Raw genomic sequence first — 21,976 nt, forward strand, 5'->3', positions numbered from 1 at the left:
AAGCGTCTACTACTGCTTAGCGCTTGCTTGACACTTTACAATAGCCTTATATTACTGCTTTTTGATTATGCTGATTTAGTATGGGGTGATTTAAAAAAAAATGAAGTACTCATGCAAGACATTCAAAGATTACAAAATAATGCTGCAAGATCTATTTGAGACCAACCCAAGTACTTTTCTGCCACTCAAGCTCTTAATCAGTTAAAATGGGAAACTCTAGCTATCCGTTGCCATCGCTGTATATAAATGCCTTAACAATATTATAGGCTTTAATTTTAATAGGAATTATAGCATACATAATTATGATACACGCCACCATCAGGATTTACACTTGCCATGCGAGTGTACTAACTGGAACAAACAGTGTTTTATATTTCATACGGCCGCTGACTGGAATAATTTAGATATAAGACAGGCATCTAGGCTTAATGATTTCAAATTGTTTCTAAGATGAACTTAATTTTATTCATATGTATTACATGTATTTATAAATAAATATCTGCACACTCATACTGTCATTCTGTGCTCACTGTTACTTTTATTTAAATTTACTATTCATCTTTGCACTATGCACCATATTGCACCAAAAGGGAAATCCTTTCTGTGATGAACAGCTAAAATCCAGATTCATATATCAGTAATATGACTTGTAAAATATCTGAACACTTATACTGTCATTCTGTGCACACTGTATACTTTATATTTAACTATTCCATACTTGACTTACCTGGATTACTTTGCACTATGCACCTATTTTTGTTGTTTGCTTGTTTTGTGTATACGCCTTTTTTTTTTTAATCTGTTTTGTACTATGAGAGCTAAGTGAACCGGAGTCAAATTCCTCGTGTGTCCCCACACACCTGGCAATAAAAGTGTTTCTGATTCTGATGTATTTTGTGTCATTTTAGAAATATTTCACTCTTAGTTTTCCTTCCATCCATTATCCGTAACCGCTTATCCTGTACAGGGTCACAGGCGAGCTGGAGCCTATCCCAGCTGACTACAGGCAAAAGGCGGGGTTCACCCTGGACAAGTCGCCAGGTCATCACAGGGCCGACACATAGACACAGACAACCATTCACACTCACATTCACACCTACGCTCAATTTAGAGTCACCAGTTAACCTAACCTGCATGTCTTTGGACTGTGGGGGAAACCGGAGCACCCGGAGGAAACCCACGCGGACACGGGGAGAACATGCAAACTCCGCACAGAAAGGCCCTTGTCAGCCACTGGGCTTGAACTCAGAACCTTCTTGATGTGAGGCGACAGCGCTAACCACTACACCACTGTGCCGCTCGCGCTTCGTTTTTATTTGTATAACTTTCTATTCGTATTATTTGTTTATTAGATAGATATGATTATACAGGTGCAGAACCTCTCTGAAAAACACCATGGTGATGAGAGCCTCCTATATAAACACTGTTACAGATAGATAGATAGATAGATAGATAGATAGATAGATAGATAGATAGATAGATAGATAGATAGATAGATAGATAGATAGATAGATAGATAGATAGATAGATAGATAGATAAAACTGAAATCTTGTTTCATTTTTAATAAACATTTCTGACCGATAATAGCTCGTATTAGAATGTTAAATATTTTGTTCTTTCGACAGGTTTAATATCCATTAATAAGTGAGGCTGCCACTTCCATCAGCACATCTTTCAAGAGGGAAATCAAGTCGAGATCAGCGCACCAGCCAAAAGATTAACAGTGATGAGACATGGAGAAAAAGGCTGCACTTCTCAGGGGTATCAGGTGATATCGGAGAGTCCAAAACACTTACACAAATGTCAGTCATTCCATATTCATGTATTTCATTTGGCTCACCTGACATCTTTATATAGAGGTAAATCTGCTTTGAAAATATTTTTCTCTGATGTCATACCAATATTAAAATTTGAAGCAGTCATTTTAAAATGCATAAAGGTTGGTAGGACTGCAGACATACTGTGCTACCCTTTAAAAAAAAAAAAAAAACATATACAGCATTTTAACCCATAAATAGCCAAACAAAATTCTCCACTCTTTCCATTTAGGAACCATCACCACAGGTAGTACATTTTCTAAAGACTAATGAGCTTTTAACCTGACAGATAGCGAGAGATCGTATTCTACTCCTTTGAATGGTACGGAATTTTGTTACAATGCTGCAGTGAACAGATTTCAGACGCATCTCCACGTCTGTGTAAATGACAGATCGGACAGGAATCCAATTGCTGCAACGTCTTGAAAGCACAATAATCAAGTCTTCATGAAAGTTTTAGACTGAAACATTATCCCACCCATGCCAGAATAGCATCTCAAAACAATCACACACAGCATGACTTTACAGAAGAAACAGTCCACCAGCTGATAAATATTTCAGCTCCTGAACAGTCTGAACAGCTTACTCCTTTTTTTTTTTAATAACAAACAATGAAGATCATTGTTGCGTTTATGACAGCATTACAGTTACTTTACCTTTGGCTTCAATCTTATCACCGTCCATCTCATAAAAACACAGCTCGAATTTTCTGTGAAGAAGCAAACATTTTATTAAGCAGGTCGTTATGAATGCCGGGATCAGACTACATGATACTGTTGTCTTTCATGATGGTTATCGTGTCAGATTAGCCAATCACATTGCCATAAACTCTTGCCGTGTCTTCGTCGAGAGACTGACAACACTACAGGTTTGACCTTGACCAATCATTGTTCATGTCCTCGCATGTTATTGGAGAGACGGGTCAAAAAACTGTCAGTCATGGCTAGGGATGGCGAAAACTAAAAAAAATCTTGACCGGTCACCGAGCCTCATTAGCCGGTTAAAGTCGGTTAACCTACGAGTTTAAACAGGGATGCAAACGGCGCGCCTTTTTCACGGCTAGTGCAGATCCGATTTTTTTTGGGGGGGGGGGGGGGGGGGGGGCGTTGGAGTGTCTGAATAATTTCATCAGAGTAAATTCTGTATTAAAATTACTACATAAGCAAATGCCGTTACAGTCCATGAAAAAGCCGTGAAAAAGCCGGCATCTGCGCCTTTAGTTTGTGTGGAGAGATCTGATCTGCAATAACATGCATTGTTGGCTACAGACCGAAACATACTTTCAGAATGCACTGGCCAAGGCAGGACTAAACTCGATGTGCCTTCTAATAATAATTAAAAAAAAAAAAAACAGAATAGTAATTTGTAAGGGCGGCACGGTGGTGTAGTGGTTAGCGCTGTCGCCTCACAGCAAGAAGGTCCTGGGTTCGAGCCCCGGGGCCGGCGAGGGCCTTTCTGTGTGGAGTTTGCATGTTCTCCCCGTGTCCGCGTGGGTTTCCTCCGGGTGCTCCGGTTTCCCCCACAGTCCAAAGACATGCAGGTTAGGTTAACTGGTGACTCTAAATTGAGCGTAGGTGTGAATGTGAGTGTGAATGGTTGTCTGTGTCTATGTGTCAGCCCTGTGATGACCTGGCGACTTGTCCAGGGTGTACCCCGCCTTTCGCCCGTAGTCAGCTGGGATAGGCTCCAGCTTGCCTGCGACCCTGTAGAAGGATAAAGCGGCTAGAGATAATGAGATGAGATGAGTAATTTGTAAGCTAAAAAGCCTGTGTCTACACTTTTCTCTCGCGGAGTGGCAGCCAATGTTGCCAGATATTGCTGACGTTCTCCAGCCCAAAATATGTTCAAAATCCACTTAAAAACGCCCAATCTGGCAACACTGGTGGCAGCTGTGTTCAACTGGGGCGGGACATGACTGAATGGGTGCTTCTGATTTGTCAGCTGTCTTTAACTGGGGCGGGAGGGCAGGACATGACTGAATGGGTGTTTCTGATTTGTCAGCTGTCTTTAACTGGAGCGGGACATGACTGAATGGGTGTTTCTGATTTGTCAGCTGTCTTTAACTGGGGCGGTAGGGCGGGACATGACTGAATGAGTGTTTCTGATTTGTCAGCTGTCGTCCTTACATCGCATGGCATGCCCCAAGCGTTTACAAACACAGAATTCCAGGTTCTCCGCTCCAAAATCGGCAGCTTCAAAACGATTGATTTTTTTTTTCACCAACAACCAAAAAAAATTAACCGGTTAACGTTGATTCGGTCAACCACCGGTCAAACGGTCATCGGTTAACATCCCTAGTCATGGCTACAGAAGGAATGTGTCATAGGAGTCGTCAAACTAGGCAAGGAAATACAAAAATTCTAACATGCTAGATTTTTTGTAGGGGTGTCGTCGAGCATCCCAGATGTCACATTGATGTTTTTTGAATATGTCACACTCTAAAGGCCAATTTATGCTGACAACCCAGTCCTCGCAGATAGCGTCGCAGACAGTGCCTGCGTAGCCCCCCCCACCTTCGCAGACGCTCTGCGCGCACCTCCCAAAAATTGTGACCACCACAGAAGCCTCGCAGACAGCGTCGCAGACAAGAGGGCTCTGATTGGTCCGCTCTACATCTGCTGTACACGCACTTCCGCTTCCCTACTTTCCCGGTTTGGTTTGTTTTCATGACCGGCATTTTTAAAACACGAGCGAAGATGGAGCAGCATGAAGAGCGGTTGATTGAGGAAGTACGTACATCTATACGACTCCAGTTCTAGTCATTATAAAAAAAAAAAGTTCTAGTCATTATAAGTAACCGGAGGATAAACACTCCACTAACCACACCCACCAACTACTCCTAGCGACTTCGCGCCCCCTTGTGTTGTGCCGGTGAATAACATCGCGCACGCCTATTACTCCCCGCTCAGTGATAAATTACAACTGTCTGCGAAAAGCTATCTGCGAAAGCCTTGTCGCAAGAGCATGCAGAGGCCTTAAGGTCCATTCATCGTTCCTGATGTTCATACTTGGGCCCAATGCTGGAAATTTTTTCGGTTATGACAAAATCGTGTCAAAATCAGGCTGAATTTCTGTAGTCTGATCCCGGTATAAAAAGAAACACAACTTGGGAAAGATGAAAACACAAAATAAACTCAGAATTTGAGTGTACGTTTGGCAACGAATCATCACTAACATTGCTGCACAAACAACCCTGTCACATTTTCATTGACTGTAACTAACATTAAAATAATAATAATAATAATAATAATAATAATAATAATAATAATAATAATAATAATGAGACTGCTTCAACTACAAAATGGTGTTGCTTGAATCAATATTCAAATTATGGACTGACGCTAATAATAAGCAATTATTGGACGAGGTTGAACAAAATATCGTGATTTGTTAGCGGCAAGATTTCTTTGTCGTGCAAACTTTATAATCAGCATTTCAAAAAATTGTTTTATCATTCAAATTATAATTTTTTTGGAAATACTGATTCTAAAAAGTTTGCACGACGAGTCAAACAACAGCAAAGAAATTGAGCCATGTTGACAAAAGTGCACAGCAACTGTGTATGAGCAGACCATTATTTGTAGGCAGCTATTTGAAGTTCCCTCAGCCAATCAAAACGGTGTAAAAATTTGAATGATAATTTAGCTAGCTTGCACCTAGCCATTAAATCTTTTATACTCAGGGTTCCCGTTGGCGCTCGTCACACTCGTCATTGACGAATATAATCCACTAGTGACGAAGAGAAAACAGGGATCCCAGCAGTAATTGAAAAAAATAGAGGAATGTAAGAAACTATCAGCAGGGGTCAAGGGGGCTGCAAGCCCCCTGAAGCTGTTGAGATTTTAACATTTAAAGATGCTATAGAACACATTTTTTACATAGATTTAACACAGAAAAGCAACAGAATGTAACAATAAATGTGTATCTATTTGATGCCATATTTTGTAATCAATGACATAAGTGGCAAAAAAAAATTGTTATTTATAAAAATTAGATGAAAATGTAGCTTTGAAGAATATACTTCTTCTAAACCGGACACTGTTCCGCTATCTCTTTTATGGACGATATCTTTTTTCCACGACATATTCAGGGCTGTGAAATTGTAAATAAGAAATCTGAGGAAAGGGGGGGGGGGGGTCTGGGGGGCACAGCCCCCCAGCATAAGCCGAGGGTCTGGGGCTCGCAGGGCCCCAGACACCAAGCCATTTTAGGTGTTATATGGTGTATTCTGAGCATTTCCTGCAAGTAAAAAATTGATCTCAACAAGTAAATATTTGACTAGTCTTGGTCTTCATTTTGCCATATAAAATACCCATCAACAGGTTTCTCTTTTAAAATGAAAGGTCCATGTAAAATACCTTGAAATAAGTGCCTATGTATTTTATCTCTTAATCAAAATAAAAGGTAAAAAAATGTGTAAATAATTTAAAGAAATGTTAATAAAAGAAAACTTGATAGGCCTTTCAAAATGACTTTGTGAAAAATCATGCTCAATATTTAAGTGAGATACCTGTTGTCTTCCAAATTACACTTAATTCTTGTATTATGTCCTGGCTTTTTCCAAGAGTCTGTCACAATGTCTCTTGTCTACAGAGCATATGTTTAAAAAAAACTGTTTCTTATCTAATATATTATTTACATCTTTTCTTTTACTTCTGGCTCCTATTCCTCTTTGCATCACTCCCAGCTATTTCTTTCAATTCATCTTTCAGTAAGGCTATTAGTTATTAGTTCTATAGTATTTGCATTCCTCTATTAAAGCTATTTACAAAATGTTCAGTCTGTCAAACAGCATCTAATGAAAGTCTTTTAATTTTCTTTTCTTCAACACCATCTCTTTCAGTTTTGCAAACTTGTTCTTTTTCATCTTTTCCTTCAGTCTGTCTGTTCTTTTCTAGCCCTCTTTGCATCTCTCTCAAACACCTCCTTAGCTTTCCTTTTTGATGGCATCTTAACTATGTCTGATCTTACACCCTGTAAGTACAAAAATTCACGTACGCGGTGCCAGGTCACACAATAGCTATTTTTAGCTCTGTCATGCACTCCTGAGCAGTGTTGCCAGATACTGCTGACATTTTCCAGCCCAAAATATGTTCAAAACCCACCAAAATGCAATTGAAACCGCCCAATCTGGCAACACTGCTCCTGAGTCGCAGTCAAGACGTGTTCCACGCTCAGCTGGCATAAAACTCCGCGAGTCCGGCTGTATCGAGCCGCCGGTCTCGTGCAAGGCGATTAAAACCGACTAGACCCCCCCCCATGATTTTTAATGCAAAAATAGACGTTTTGTGAAGATGATATTTTTCGCGACAGAATCCGCGGAAATTTCACAGCCCTGCATATTGAATTAAGTTCAACGCATTAGAAACAAAAGCACGAACGGAGTTAAAACACATTTTCTAGCAAATGGGCGCAGCCATATTTTTTTCTCGTTCTATCGCGTACAGTCTCGCGGTATTTACATCAATTTAACTTCCGAGTGTTCCCGAACGTCAACGAGAACAAACGAAGCTGACAAAAACATCGCTAAACAAGCAAACCAAATCAGAACGTATTCTGCTGGTCATTTTACTTAAACATATTTTTAATGGATATACAAGAGATTAAAAAAAAAAAAAACACCACCACTTTGGCTAGAAAAATAGCGGAATTCCGCTAAATAGCGGACGTCTGGGATCCCTGAGAAAATTACTAGCAGTCATCACAGTCACGAACGCATTTGTCATATTTATCATGTCATCTCTTCTAGAAATCCCTCCACAAATCTCTCCATTTGCTGAAATCCAACCCCAGTGAAGAGATGGTAGGAAGCTAGAGTGTAAACAATGAGCACGTCTGTGACCAATAAAAATCAACTACACCAGGGCTTTTCAAAGTGTGGGGCGCGCCTCCCCTAGGGGGCGCCAGAGTTCTTCAGGGGGGCGCAACGTCAGGAAAAATAAACCAGAATAAGTTACTATTGCGGACATTTAGCGAACTTCAGCTAGCCTTTGCCAGAGACAAAATGGATCGATTTTTAGTACCTAAAGCTACAGTGAGTGAGGAGACAGAGTCTGGGCCAAGCAAAAAAAGAAGGAAGTATGACCAAGATTATTTAAAGTTTGGATTTTCATGGACTGGATCTGAAGATGCTCCACTGCCACAGTGTGTTGTCTGCCAAGAGGTGCTAGCTAACGATGCTATGAGATGTTTAAAATGTGTAAAACAAGATGTTTAAAAAAAAGCACAGATGTTTAAAATGTGTAAAAAAAAAAAGAGGTTTTAAAAAAGCACAGATGTTTAAAATGTGTAAAAAAAAAAGAGGTTTTAATAAAGCTCATATGTTTTAAATGTGTAAAAAAAGATTTTTCAAAAAGCACAGATGTTTAAAATGTGTAAAAAAGATGTTTTAAAAAAAGCACAGATGTTTAAAATGTGTAAAAAAGATGTTTTAAAAAAAAGCACAGATGTTTAAAATGTGTAAAAAAGATGTTTTAAAAAAGCACAGATGTTTAAAATGTGTAAAAAAATGATTTTTCAAAAAGCACAGATGTTTAAAATGTGCAAAAGAAAATTAAAGCCGCAAGCGGCCTCGACGGGCCCTCGCGCCAGCGGCCAAGGGGGGCGGGGGCATGCGTCCCCGCGAAATACCTTCCACAGCTTCTTCGGCAAGAGACATTACTCCCACAATGGCGACAAAGCACAGAATCGGACACAGAGTACACGGTGCGCTGAGATGTTGTCATGGACAGAAAATTTTATGCCATGGCTTCCCAACCAAATTAATGTATTTACCTCATCAGTCACCAAGCTATAGCTACATAGGATTGTCTTCTGTTAGACATCTATTAGTCTGTATGTAACGCTACAACACTTGCTCCCGACTGCCAACCCATTCCCCACAAGTCATGTGTGTTTAAGGCAACCAAAACAACATACTCCTGGTGCCTCATGATTGTAAACACCTCTCCTGCAACTGATACAGTGCAATGAGCGCCCCCAGTGGTGAAAGCTCACCAAATTTGGTATACATGTCAAGGGACCTATGAAGAGTTGTTGTGTCAAGTTTGATCAAGTTTGACCAATCAGAAGCCGAGATATAAAATGTTGCCTGAAAACAGCGCCCCCAGTGGCAAAAGTTTACAAAATTTGGGAGAAATGTCAGGTGACCTGTTAAGAGTGTGCGTATCAAGTTTGATCAAGATTGAGTAAATAGAAGATGAGATATTGATTTTTGAAGAAAAAATGTTTTGGTTTTTCCCATGTCAGTAGGTGGCGCTATGCTGTACATGAGCGATTATGAGTTGCAAAAATAAGTGTCTACAACAGCAACGTACTATCACAAGGTAGTGGTGTGAAGGAAAAGCATTATGGAATTATTTACCAAAAACCCGTTTTGGAGCAATTGCGTCGGCCAAAAACAGCGCCCCCCCATGGACGAAAATTCCCAAAATGGGGTATACATGACATGGGAGGTAGTAAGAGGGTGGTCGTGAAGTTTGCCCAATTTTGAGGAAAGATTGGATTTTTTGCCCAAAAATAGCGCCCCCAGTGGCGAAAGTGCACAAAATTTGGCGTATATGTCAGGAGAGCTATGAAGAGTTTGCGTATGAAGTTTGATGACAATTGAGTAAATAGAAGATGAGATGTAGATTTTTGAAGAATAAATTTTTTGGTTTTTCCCATGTCACTAGGTGGCGCGATGCTGTACATGAGCGATTATGAGATGGAAAAATAAGTGTCTACAACAGCAACGTACTATCACAAGGTAGTGGTGTGAAGGAAAAGCATTATGGAATTATTTACCAAAAACCCGTTTTGGAGCAATTGCGTTGGCCAAAAACAGCGCCCCCCCATGGACGAAAATTCCCAAAATGTGGTATACATGACATGGGAGGTAGTAAGAGGGTGGCCGTGAAGTTTGACCAAATTTGAGGAAAGATTGGATTTTTTGCCCAAAAATAGCGCCCCCAGTGGCGAAATATCACAGAAATTGGGTAACATGTCAGAAGCCCAATGAGTGATTTGCGTGTGAAGTATGAGCAGTTTTGAGCAATCAGAAGATTTGTTATGAATTTTTAAGCATGTAAAATTTTGCATCGAAAATTGATTGACGTATAACTTCTGAACGGTTTATCCTACGTGAAACGTATTTAGTAACTTTTGTCAGCCATGTCTGTAGATGATGTGTATCAATTTTGGTGACATTCCTATGAACGGTCTAGGAGGAGTTGCGCCGTCTTCGTGGCCATGCATTTCGCACAAAAGTGAAATTACCTCACTTCCTGTTGGGCGTGGCTAATGCATTGGCATTACATTTTTGTCCGGCTTAGTGAGATACATATGCGTACCAAATGGCATGCCACTACTACAAACTACATGGCACCCAGGCACCTTAATGCGGGAGGCCAAAATCACAACGACTTAGGGGGCGCTATAGAGGCCCGGAGCCCCGGCCAAGTTTGGGCTTCTGGTTCTGAGTAGCGGTGGCAATTCTCGGAACTGGCGCCAAATTTCGTGCGTTTTCGCCCATGGCAAGCGCCCCGAAAATGGCCCAACAGCGGAGAAAAATAAAGAAGAAGAAGAAGACGGAAGAAGAAGAAGAAGAAGAAGACGGAAGAAGAATAATAATAGTGAACTCTTACAAGAACAATAGGGCCTTCGCCCATAGGGCTCGGGCCCTAAAAATAAAAATGTGTACAACAACCATTTTTTTTAAAATATGAATAGAACATTAAGTATAGCAACAACAAAAATTGTAGGGTAGGGGGGCGCTGTTGTTTATTTGCTCTCGGGGGGGGGGGGGGGGGGGGGGGCTGACTCTCCCACATTTTGAAAACCCCTGAACTACACAATGTTGATTTTTGCACACTCAAAGCCTCGACCGTTCCTGAGCACACCAGACAGTGTCAGTAAAATAAATAAATGAATGAATGAATAGAAGCCCCACCGCCAAAGTGAAAGTGCTGTCAGCCGGCAAGCGACTGAAGGGAGCTGTGTTTCGGGCGGTGTGGCAAGTCCCTTTGGCGGACACATGATGTAAAGTGCTGTCTCAGTCTGTACTCGGTTCATAAATCGGCAGCAAACTCGGATTTCTTCACTGTTGTTTGGCCCAAGACTCTTCCCAACCCTATTCAATTGTAAATCTGGTTTTGTATTGAAGTAAAAGGTAAAGGGAGTCCGAATACCTCTTTTGAATAATTCCCTGCTCAAATAACCTTCAGTAAGCTCAAACTAAAAGAGGAGCTTGGTGGTGCACAAGCTGCCCAAAATCAAGTCTTTCTATTCGAGTCTGGAGTGAAGCCCAAATTTTACAGTGCCTTGCAAAAGTATTCATCCCCCTTGGTGTTTGCCCTGTTTTGTTGCATTACAAGCTGGAATTAAAATGGATTTGGGGGGGGGGGGGGGGGGGGGGGGGGGTTTAGCACCATTTGATTTACACAACATGCCGACCACTTTAAAAGGTGCACTTTTTTTTTATTGTGACACAAACAATAATTAAGATAAAAAAATAAAAAACAAAACGGAAATCTGGAGTGTGCATAAGTACCCCCCCCCCAAAAGTCAATACTTTATAGAGCCACCTTTTGCTACAGTTACAGCCGTAAGTCTCTTGGGGCTTGTCTCTATTAGCCTAGCACATCTAGCCACTCCATTCCTCAAGGCAAAACTGCTCCAACTCCTTCAAGTTAGATGGGTTGCATTGGTGTACAGCAATATTCAAGTTATGCCACAGATTCTCAATTGGATTGAGGTCTAGGCTTTGATTAGACCATTCTAAGACATTTAAATGTTTCCCTTTAAACCACTCCAGTGTAGCTTTAGCAGTATGTTTAGGGTCATTCAGTGCGTTTACATGCACATCCAAATCGAGCTACTGTCGGTAATCGAGCTAAGGGTCCCAGCAAGGGTGCCAGAGAAATCCAATCCTACATGCACACAAGGAAATCGAGCGATTGTGTGAGGTACATTGTGCACCCGAGCCACAGGTGGCGCTACATGCCCCATCGTGTTGGTACACTTCCGGTTGTCATCATGAAGAAGAGCTATTCAAGAGTATAAACAAAGTTATCAGTTCCGTTTTTTTGCTTACAATTTAACTTGCGTCTTAATAAACACACAAAAAGTTCAGTTGTTTTGTTTTTATTGACATTCTTCAGATGTTGGACATATATACACACACACACACACAAATACATTACTACTGTCGTCATGCCGACCGAGGCTGTTGTGTTTCCCGCTTGTGGTCTCGTCACTCGTCACTTCCGGAAGGGGCAGTGCTGAAGTAAGTAGCTCGACTACGTAGCTCGATAGGGTTTACATGCACCAAGTAGCTCGGCTACAATCGCATAATCTAGGTCGCGTAGCTCAATTACGAGAAATCCAGTTCGTCTCGATTTCAGCTGAGCTAAGGTGTTTCCATGGCATTTAGAACTTCGATTTCAGTCTGGCTAAGGCAGGAATTCGATTTTCTCTATGTGCATGTAAACGCACTGATTGTCTTCCTAGACCATGAACCTTCGTCCCAGTCTCAAACCTCTGTCTGACTCAAACAGGTTTTCCTCCAGAATTGCCCTGTATTTAGTGCCATCCAGCTTTCCTTCAGTCCTGACCAGCTTTCCTGTCCCTGCAGATGAAAAACATCCACACAGCATTATGCTGCCACCACCATGCTTCATTGTAGGGATTGTGTTCTCAGGGTGTTGGGTTTGCACCACACATGGCATTTCCCATGATGGCCAAAAAGTTCAATTTTTGTCTCATTTGACCACAGAATCTTCTTCCATGTGTTTGGGGAGTCTGCCACATGCTGTTGGGTAAACTCCAAACGTGTTTTCTTAAGCAATGACTTTTCTGGCCACTCTTCCATAAAGCCCCGCCCACTCTGTGGAGTGTATGGCTTAAAGTGGTCCTATGGACAGATACTCCCATCTCCACTGTAGGGATGGCGAAAACTAAAAAAAATTTTTGACCGACCACCAAGCCTCATTAGCCGGTTAAAGTCAGTTAACCGGCGCACCTTTTGGCAGATGCTGCCTTTTGTGCGCAGCTTTCTGATTTACTGTTTTCTTCTCATACTTCCTGTTTCATGGACTGACATTTGCTCATTTAGTAATTTTAATACAGAATTTACTCTGATGAAATTATTCAGACACTCCAACGCCCCCCCCCCAAAAAAATCGGATCTGCACGATTCAGCTGTGGAAAAGTCAGCATCTGCGCCTTTAGTTTGTGTGGAGAGATCTGATCTGCAATAACATGCATTGTTGGCTACAGACCGAAACATACTTTCAGAATACACTGGCCAAGGCAGGACTAAACTCCATGTGCCTTCTAATAATAATTAAAAAAAAAAAAAACCCAGAATAGTAATTTGTAAGCTAAAAAGCCTGTGTCTACACTTTTCTTTCGCCAAGTGGCAGCTGTGTTCAACTGGGGCGGGACATGACTGAATAGGTGTTTCTGATTTGTCAGCTGTTGTCCTTACACCGCATGGCATGCCCCAAGCGTTTACAACACAGAATTCCAGGTTCTCCGCTCCAAAACGACTGATTTTTTTTTTTTTTTAACTGACAACCAAAAAAATTAACCGGTTGACGTTGACAGTCAACCACCGGTCAAATGGTTATTGGTTAACATCCCTTCTCCACTGTGGATCTTTGCAGCTCCCTCAGCGTTATCGTTGGTGTCTTTGATTAATGCCTTCCTTGCCTGGTCTGTGAGTTTTGGTGGGCGGGGCCTCCTCTTGTCAGGTTTGTAGTGGTGCCATATTGTTTCCATTTCACTATAATGGATTTAATGGAGCTCTGTGGGATATTCAAAGTTTGGGATATTTTTTATAACCCAACCCTGATCTATACTTCTCCACAACTTTGTCTCTGACCTGTTTGGAGGCTCCTTGGTTCTCATGTTGCTTGCTTAGTAGTGTTGCAGAGTCAGGGTCCTTCCAGAACAGGTTGATTTATACAGACATCATGCGACACTTTGATTGCACACAGGTGGATCTTAATCAAATAATTATATGACTTATGAAGTGAACTGGTTGGACCAGCTCTTAGGGGTTTCATATGAAAAGGGGATGAATACTTATGCACACTCCAGATTTTTGTTTTTTCATCTTAATTATTGTTTGTGTCACAATAAAAAAAAAAATGTGCACCATTAAAGTGGTAGGCATGTTGTGGAAATCAAATGGTGCTAACCCTCCAAAAATTCATTTTAATTCCAGCTTGTAATGCGACATAACAGGACAAACACTTTTGCAAGGCACTGTGCATGTAATAGAGAGACCGAGCTGTATCTGTACAAATATTTGAACTGTGCCAGTTTGGTTGGTATAAACGATAAGTCAGTAACTAAGAAAAAATGCAGAGTAAGTGAAGAAAAAAATAAGAAAAAGTGAAGAATACTTATTTAACTTGATTTTTCAAGGAAAAAAGCGGAGAATATTTTTCAGAACCCACAGGAAACCCTGTATACAAACCGAAGGCTTCATATTCATAAAGGCAGAACTGCACTAGAAACAACAAAAACGTTTCCGTAACATCGGTATTTTCCACATACGTGTTTGAAAATGATTAAGAAAATACTTGGCACAGCTATATTTACACTAATATCAATCATAAGTGGGTTACGCAATATTAAATACGTCACAAAATTCATCCGAGGTATTAAAAAAAATATATATATATGATTTAATCTGTAAATACAAAAAGAGCGTCCATTTTGTGAGCTCACAAATTTGTGACGCAAAGTTTTTCTTTTCAAAATGGCGGCCTAGTAAATTCAGCTAGCTGGCGAGATGCGATTACAGAATCTTTTTTTTTTTTTTATTTGTGTGTTGGATTTTTTAGCAATTTAACACCACATCTGAGAGAAATGTGGACATTTCAGACAACTCTGCATGGTTTAAATATAAATTCTGCTTTTGTATTGTTAGTAAAACAGCTAGCTAAAGCATTAGCTAGTTGACGCTTGGGGTTCATACTTTCCTAGTTGCCTAGCAACAGAGCTCGCACGACTTTTTTTTTTTTACTGCTTGACTGGTGGTGCATTTCGTTTTTTGAGAGGGGGTTAAAAACCGCAAATACAAAAAAATAAATCCATTTATCATAAATGCAGCTTATAATTATTCGTGTGGGTTTTTTCGTTTTGCATATTTAGCCCAAAACTTAAGTTTCTGTAAATATTATACTGTATTTAGTTGTGCGACATGGCAGAAAACCGGCACTAGCTCAACCTGATGACGCAACTCGGCCAACTCCGTTAGCTTTCTAAGTTAGCTCAAGGCTAGCTAGCTAAAGCATTTCCAGCTTGTTCAGAATTCAGTCATAAATACTTAAGTTTAATATAGTTGTAAATATAAAGGTTAAAATCTACAAAGGGGGCTGTGTTTACGTTAACGTTGCCGGTTACGCCAACTAGCTAGCATTTGATGCTAACGTTTAAAAAACAAACATTCTGGGCGGCACCACAGGATTTCACTAGCTAGCGAGTTACTAAACTGATTTTTTTCCCCATGTACAGTATAATAAAATTAACGGATTAATCCTTAGCCTAGTTAGCTAAATTATTCTTAATGCTAAATTAACTGACGTGTAACGAATCCAAACTCGGGTTGAGTGATGTAAACGAGATAGCGGATCTTGTGCTAATAAATTAACTGCCTCACTATTATTAATACTCAATAGTGAGCTAGCAAGATACTTACAGTTACTTCAGCACACTAATGCTTGCTAGCTAACTCGGCTAATACAGCAGGTTTAAAAAAAAAAAAGAAAGCTCTGTCAAAGCGGAAGACGCACAGAAAACGCGAATAAATAAAACCAATATATACCACAGACTGATACCCTTTCAAAGAAAATCCAGATGATATGGTGGTTAAAAAAATATATATTATTAATCTTTTATTTTATTTATTTTTTAGGAAGGAGCTGCCAGCTTTCTTACCTTTTCCAGAGCTGTTATTCTGCACATGGACACTTTGAGCACATTGGGTCAATGCTAAAGCCCACAGTGAGAGCGCCCCCCTGCTGTCTATGGTTGTAAGTGCAGCATATCATGATCAGGTTAGAGCTCAGATTCATCTCAGAAGAAGGAAGGAGGTTTAAACATCTGTGTGGGTCACACTTGTGTAATTTCTAGTACAGTACAGAGCTCATCAGTGTTGGGAACTCATTTCAGGGGAAAGTATCTCAGGCAGGCATGCTGAAATTGTCGCCTGATGGCGTCACAAGTTAATATGCATATTCATTGCATATTCATCGTCATGATCATTTTGCATATCAAGACGTGCTACAAGAAAAAGGGAGATTTTTTTTTCCTGAAGATACTTAGAATAGAGTTTTATCTGAATTTTGTATAACTACAGGGGTGATTTATAGAAAATCGTGCATGCTGATTGGTCAAGAGATTCGGACTGTTTCTCGATAATCACCTCAAGCAACTCTGCAAAATGGCGGCCGATCGCATTGTCACCGTAAGTGAGGAAGAATTACAAATGATGAAAGAAAATGCTGTTTCTAAAATCACTAAAGATGCTCTGAAGTTTGGTCTAAAACTATTCAAAGATGAGGTGGAATTGTGATTGATTTTATCGATTTCAAAACAAAGTATTTTATGTGACTTGGCATAGATAAGTGACACAAGTCTGCAATCAAATCAAAGTCCTTCCCACACCGTGTGGCGCATAGGGCAGCGCCGATCTCCGTTTCCGTAGCCCTCAACATCTCACCTATTACATACAGTGGTGCTTGAAAGTTTGTGAACCCTTTAAAATTTTCTATATTTCTGCATAAATATGACCTAAAACATCATCAGATTTTTACACAAGTCCTAAAAGTAGATAAAGAGAACCCAGTTAGACAAATGAGACAAAAATATTATACTTGGTCATTTATTTATGTGAACCTCTAGGATTAGCAGTTAATTTGAAGGTGAAATTAGAGTCAGGTGTTTTCAATCAATGGGATGACAATCAGGTGTGAGTGGGCACCCTGTTTTATTTAAAGAACAGGGATCTATCAAAGTCTGATCTTCACAACACATGTTTGTGGAAGTGTATCATGGCACGAACAAAGGAGATTTCTGAGGACCTCAGAAAAAGCGTTGTTGATGCTCATCAGGCTGGAAAAGGTTACAAAACCATCTCTAAAGAGTTTGGACTCCACCAATCCACAGTCAAACAGATTGTGTACAAGTATAGGAAATTCAAGACCACTGTTACCCTCCCCAGGAGTGGTCGACCAACAAAGATCACTCCAAGAGCAAGGTGTGTAATAGTCAGCGAGGTCACAAAGGACCCCAGGGTAACTTCTAAGCAACTGAAGGCCTCTCTCACATTGGCTAATGTTAATGTTCATGAGTCCACCATCAGGAGAACACTGAACAACAATTGTGTGCATGGCAGGGTTGCAAGGAGAAAGCCACTGCTCTCCAAAAAGAACATTGCTGCTCATCTGCAGTTTGCTAAAGATCATGTGGACAAGCCAGAAGACTATTGGAAAAATGTTCTGTGGATGGATGAGACCAAAATAGAACTTTTTGGTTTAAATGAAAAGCGTTATGTTTGGAGAAAGGAAAAGACTGCATTCCAGCACAAGAACCTTATCCCACCTGTGAAACATGGTGGTGGTAGTATCATGGTTTGGGTCTGTTTTGCTGCATCTGGGCCAGGACAGCTTGCCGTCATTGATGGAACAATGAATTCTGAATTATACCAGCGAATTCTAAAGGAAGATGTCAGGACATCTGTCCATGAACTGAATCTCAAGAGAAGGTGGGTCATGCAGCAAGACAACGACCCTAACGGCTGTATTCAAGATGGCGCCGCGGACGGTTGCCTCAGTACTTCGCTCTCTCGTACTTTCTATGTTTTTGTGTATTTGTTGTGTTTCTTGCGTTTCTTCGCTTGTCACATACTCTAGACAAGAACTCATAAACATTGGATTAACCACCAGTAAAGTTCTTTCATCGGCTTTCATCAATCCGGAAAGGTTTTCAGAGTTACTTGTTGGGGGAGCAGCAGCTCTCTAGGGATTATGCCGAGGACGCCGGAGACACCAGGGGAAGCGAGCCGGCGCGCTCGTCGGACTGAAGCAGTGGGGGTTTCGCACTGCGCTCCCGTCTATTCACCTGGCTAACGTCTGCTCTCTGGCCAACAAGATGGACGAACTGCTGCTCCTCAACACAATCAACACAGATTTTAACAGATCTGCTGCCTTGTGCTTCACCGAAACCTGGCTCGGTGAGCACATCCCGGACTCTTCTCTCCATCTGCCTGGATTTCACCTTCACCGAGCGGACCGCGAAACGGAGCTCACGGGGAAAACGAGGGGAGGCGGAATCTGCTTTTACATTAACGAAGGTTGGTGTACTGATGTCACAGTTCTAAATAAATCATGCAGTCCTCATCTGGAGTCATTATTCATAAACTGCAAACTGTTTTATGCTCCGCGAGAGTTTTCCTCGTTTATTCTGGTTGGAGTCTACATCCCCCCTCAGGCGTGTATTAATGAGGCGTTACAACACCTGGCTGACCAGATAAACAATGTGGAGAAAAACCACCCGGACTCTTTGCTCATTGTTTTGGGGGACTTTAACAGAGCAAACCTCAGCCACGAACTGTCAAAATATAAGCAGCACATTGTGTCCCACCAGGGACTCTAACACTCTGGACCACTGTTACACTGTTTTAAAGGACTCCTACCACTCTGTCCCCCGTGCAGCCTTGGGACTATCTGATCACTGTATGGTTCATCTTATCCCGTCCTACAAGCAGAAGCTGAAATCTGCTAAGCCTGTAGTTAAGACGGTGAGGAGATGGTCTGATGAGGCCAAAGTGGAACTACAAGCCTGCTTTGACTGCACTGATTGGAGTGTTTTTGAGGCTGCAGCTTCAGACCTTCATGAACTGACTGATACTGTGACATCTTACATCAGTTTTTGTGAGGATGTGTGTGTGCCCACCAAGACCTTCCGCACATACAATAACAAGAAACCCTGGTTCACCGCAAAATTCAGACAGCTTCGCCAGGCCAAGGAGGAGGCCTACCGAAGTGGGGACAGAGTCCTGTACAAACAGGCCAGAAACACGCTCAGTGCGTTTACATGCACATAGAGAAAATTGAATTTCTGCCATTGCTCGACTGAAATCGAAGTTCTAAATGCCATGGAAACACCTTAGCTAGGCTGAAATCGAACCGAACTTGATTTCTCGTAATCGAGCTACACGACCTAGATTATGTGATTTTAGCCGAGCTACTTAGTGCATGTATACCCTATCAAGCTACGTAGTCGAGCTACTTACTTCAGCACTGCCCCTTCCGGGAGTGACGAGACCACAAGCGGGAAACACAACAGCCTCGGTCGGCATGACAACGAATCATGACAACGGCATGAATCTTTTCTTTTTGTGGCATTGTTTGCACTGTTAAAATTTAGCTCACTTACTGTATCACCAAATACATCTGTACAGCTGTTGCATAGCTGTGAATTGTGTACATAAACAAGTCATTGTATTTGTGTGTGTATATATATATGTCCAACATCTGAAGAATGTCAATAAAAACAAAACAATTTAACTTTTTGTGTTTATTAAGACATAAGTTAAATTGTAAGCAAAAAAAATTTTTTTTGTAAGCAAAAAATGGACTTTAGAAAAATATACAATTGTGCAAAACAAGTTGTCTTACAAAACAGTGGTCTGCACAGGACAGTTTGTAGCCATACAGTCTGTTAGAGTAAGCCTAACAGCTTGAGCACGGAACTTGTGAACACGGACTTTGTTTATACTCTTGAATAGCTCTTCTTCATGACGACAACCGGACGTGTACCAACACGATGGGGCGTGTAGCACCACCTGTGGCTCGGGTGCACAATGTACCTCACACAATAGCTCGATTTCCTTGTGTGCATGTAGGATTGGATTTCTCTGGCACCCCTGCTGGGACCCTTAGCTTGATTACCGACAGTAGCTCGATTTGGATGTGCATGTAAACGCACTGACTGACGAAAGAGGTGAAATCAGCTAAGGCCACATCCACACGACAACGGCAACGTGATGTTATTTAAAAAAAAATATCGCCTCCAAATGGGCAACGATCAGTAGAAATCAGGTCCATATGGCAACGCAACGCTTGCTGAAAACGATGCAATACACATGCCACACCTCTAGGGGCGCTGTAAGACGGTCCCTTCGGACACACCAGAACAACCCATACGAAAAAGAACAGTAAAGAACTTATAAGAGTTTACCACTGTCTTAGTAGTAAATCCTTATAAATATAAATAAATATATATGCCATGTATGATTTACTCCTGAAAGTGGCCCATTTTGCATTTTCCTCATACAAATTTTTTATGAAAATCTAGTATGTATGAAGTGAACATTGTGCATGGTTTTTACAGATAATGTGTATGATGAATTACACCGTCTTTGTATGCTTCATGTAATGTTTGTAGTTTTAAATTATATTTTACAGTTTAAAATGTACATGCCTTTTATATGTAAATCCAACACAAACATATGTGGATTTACATATAAAAGGCATATACATTTTAAACTGTAAAATATAATTTAAAACTACAAACATTACATGAAGCATACAAAGACGGTGTAATTCATCATACACATTATCTGTAAAAACCATGCACAATGTTCACTTCATACATACTAGATTTTCATAAAAAATTTGTATGAGGAAAATGCAAAATGGGCCACTTTCAGGAGTAAATCATACATGGCATATATCTCATCTCATCTCATTATCTCTAGCCGCTTTATCCTTCTACAGGGTCGCAGGCAAGCTGGAGCCTATCCCAGCTGACTATGGGCGAAAGGCGGGGTACACCCTGGACAAGTCGCCAGGTCATCACAGGGCTGACACATAGACACAGACAACCATTCACACTCACATTCACACCTACGGTCAATTTAGAGTCACCAGTTAACCTAACCTGCATGTCTTTGGACTGTGGGGGAAACCGGAGCACCCGGAGGAAACCCACGCGGACACGGGGAGAACATGCAAACTCCACACAGAAAGGCCCTCGCCGGCCCCGGGGCTCGAACCCAGGACCTTCTTGCTGTGAGGCGACAGCGCTAACCACTACACCACCGTGCCGCCCACATGGCATATATATTTATTTATAAATCCTTATAAGGATTTATCCTTATATTTATAAGGATTTACTACTAAGACAGTGGTAAACTCTTATAAGTTCTTTACTGTTCTTTTTCGTATGGGAATAGAAGTAAGGACGCATGCGCATAAACTATTATGCGCGAGACTTCATATTAGCCACAAAGTCAGGAAAATCTGTTCGTAAAATTACATTATAATGACCAAATACAATGAAAAGTATTTTTCCAGTCTCGCCTGTGAAAGGTAATCCCATGTGATCTCGTTTAGACAGTAAACCTGTTGGTACAGTTAAACGCAGCTAATCTTTATTCTCCGCTTTGACCTTTCCAATATGGCGGCGAGGATGACGTACGCGGAAGGCGGCGTCTTTAATGGTCCGGAATAAATTGAATACTACACGTTGATGGATTAATTTGCTGTTTCTCACCTGTGAAAGGTAATCCCATGTGATCTCCTTTGGACGGTAAACCTGTTGGTACAGTTAAACGCAGCTAATCTTTATTCTCCGCTTTGACCTTTCCAAAATGGCGACGAGGATGACGTACGCGGAAGGCGGCGTCTTTAATTGTCCGGAATAAATTGAATGATACACGTTGATGGATTAATTTGCTTTTCTACGCCCTTTTTTGAGGAATGTACTGTAGGACTTAAACCATCATCTGAAGAGGTGAGATCGCTCCTTTTTTCCCCTTATTTTTGCTGGCGGGATTGACTCTGCCCTAAGGGCTATTCTCTCTCTCTCTCACTTTGCACCAGGCATTACACAATAAATATTCACAGTGAAAATATTTTGTAAGCGCGTTTCATGAACCAAGTTATAGGATTTCTTGACAACTCGCATCGCATCGCAATGAGATCATTGGCACTACTGGTGTTAAGAATCAGACCATTTTATAAATGAATATTTTGCTGTAGAGCTGCAGTGTTTGTACAATTGCATGTTTTTGCTTCACTATTACTGTCACTATTCTGCTTCTTGCATTACTACTGTGAACTAACACTGAACATAATAATAATAATAATAATATCCAAGC

General features: G+C 41.0%; 1 protein-coding gene across 4 annotated transcripts in view; it reads right to left on the reverse strand.

Annotated features, from left to right (window-relative positions):
• nap1l4b (nucleosome assembly protein 1-like 4b) overlaps positions 1-15,828 on the reverse strand; it is a 48,776-nt gene extending 32,948 nt beyond the window's left edge. For 2 of the 4 annotated variants that reach the window (XM_060911627.1, XM_060911629.1), the window contains exons 1-2: positions 15,748-15,828; positions 2,475-2,527 (exon numbers count right to left, since the gene is read on the reverse strand). In XM_060911627.1, coding sequence (XP_060767610.1) covers positions 2,475-2,502 — 28 coding nt within the window. In that variant the 5' untranslated portion in view covers positions 2,503-2,527; positions 15,748-15,828. Of the gene's footprint in view, positions 1-2,474; positions 2,528-15,508; positions 15,552-15,747 lie in introns of those variants that run through there. The other 2 variants (XM_060911628.1, XM_060911630.1) reach the window with 2 other exon arrangements.
• Between the last annotated feature and the right edge of the window lie 6,148 nt (positions 15,829-21,976).

Source organism: Neoarius graeffei, chromosome 27 (genome assembly GCF_027579695.1).
Source record: "Neoarius graeffei isolate fNeoGra1 chromosome 27, fNeoGra1.pri, whole genome shotgun sequence".
NCBI lineage: Eukaryota > Metazoa > Chordata > Actinopteri > Siluriformes > Ariidae > Neoarius > Neoarius graeffei.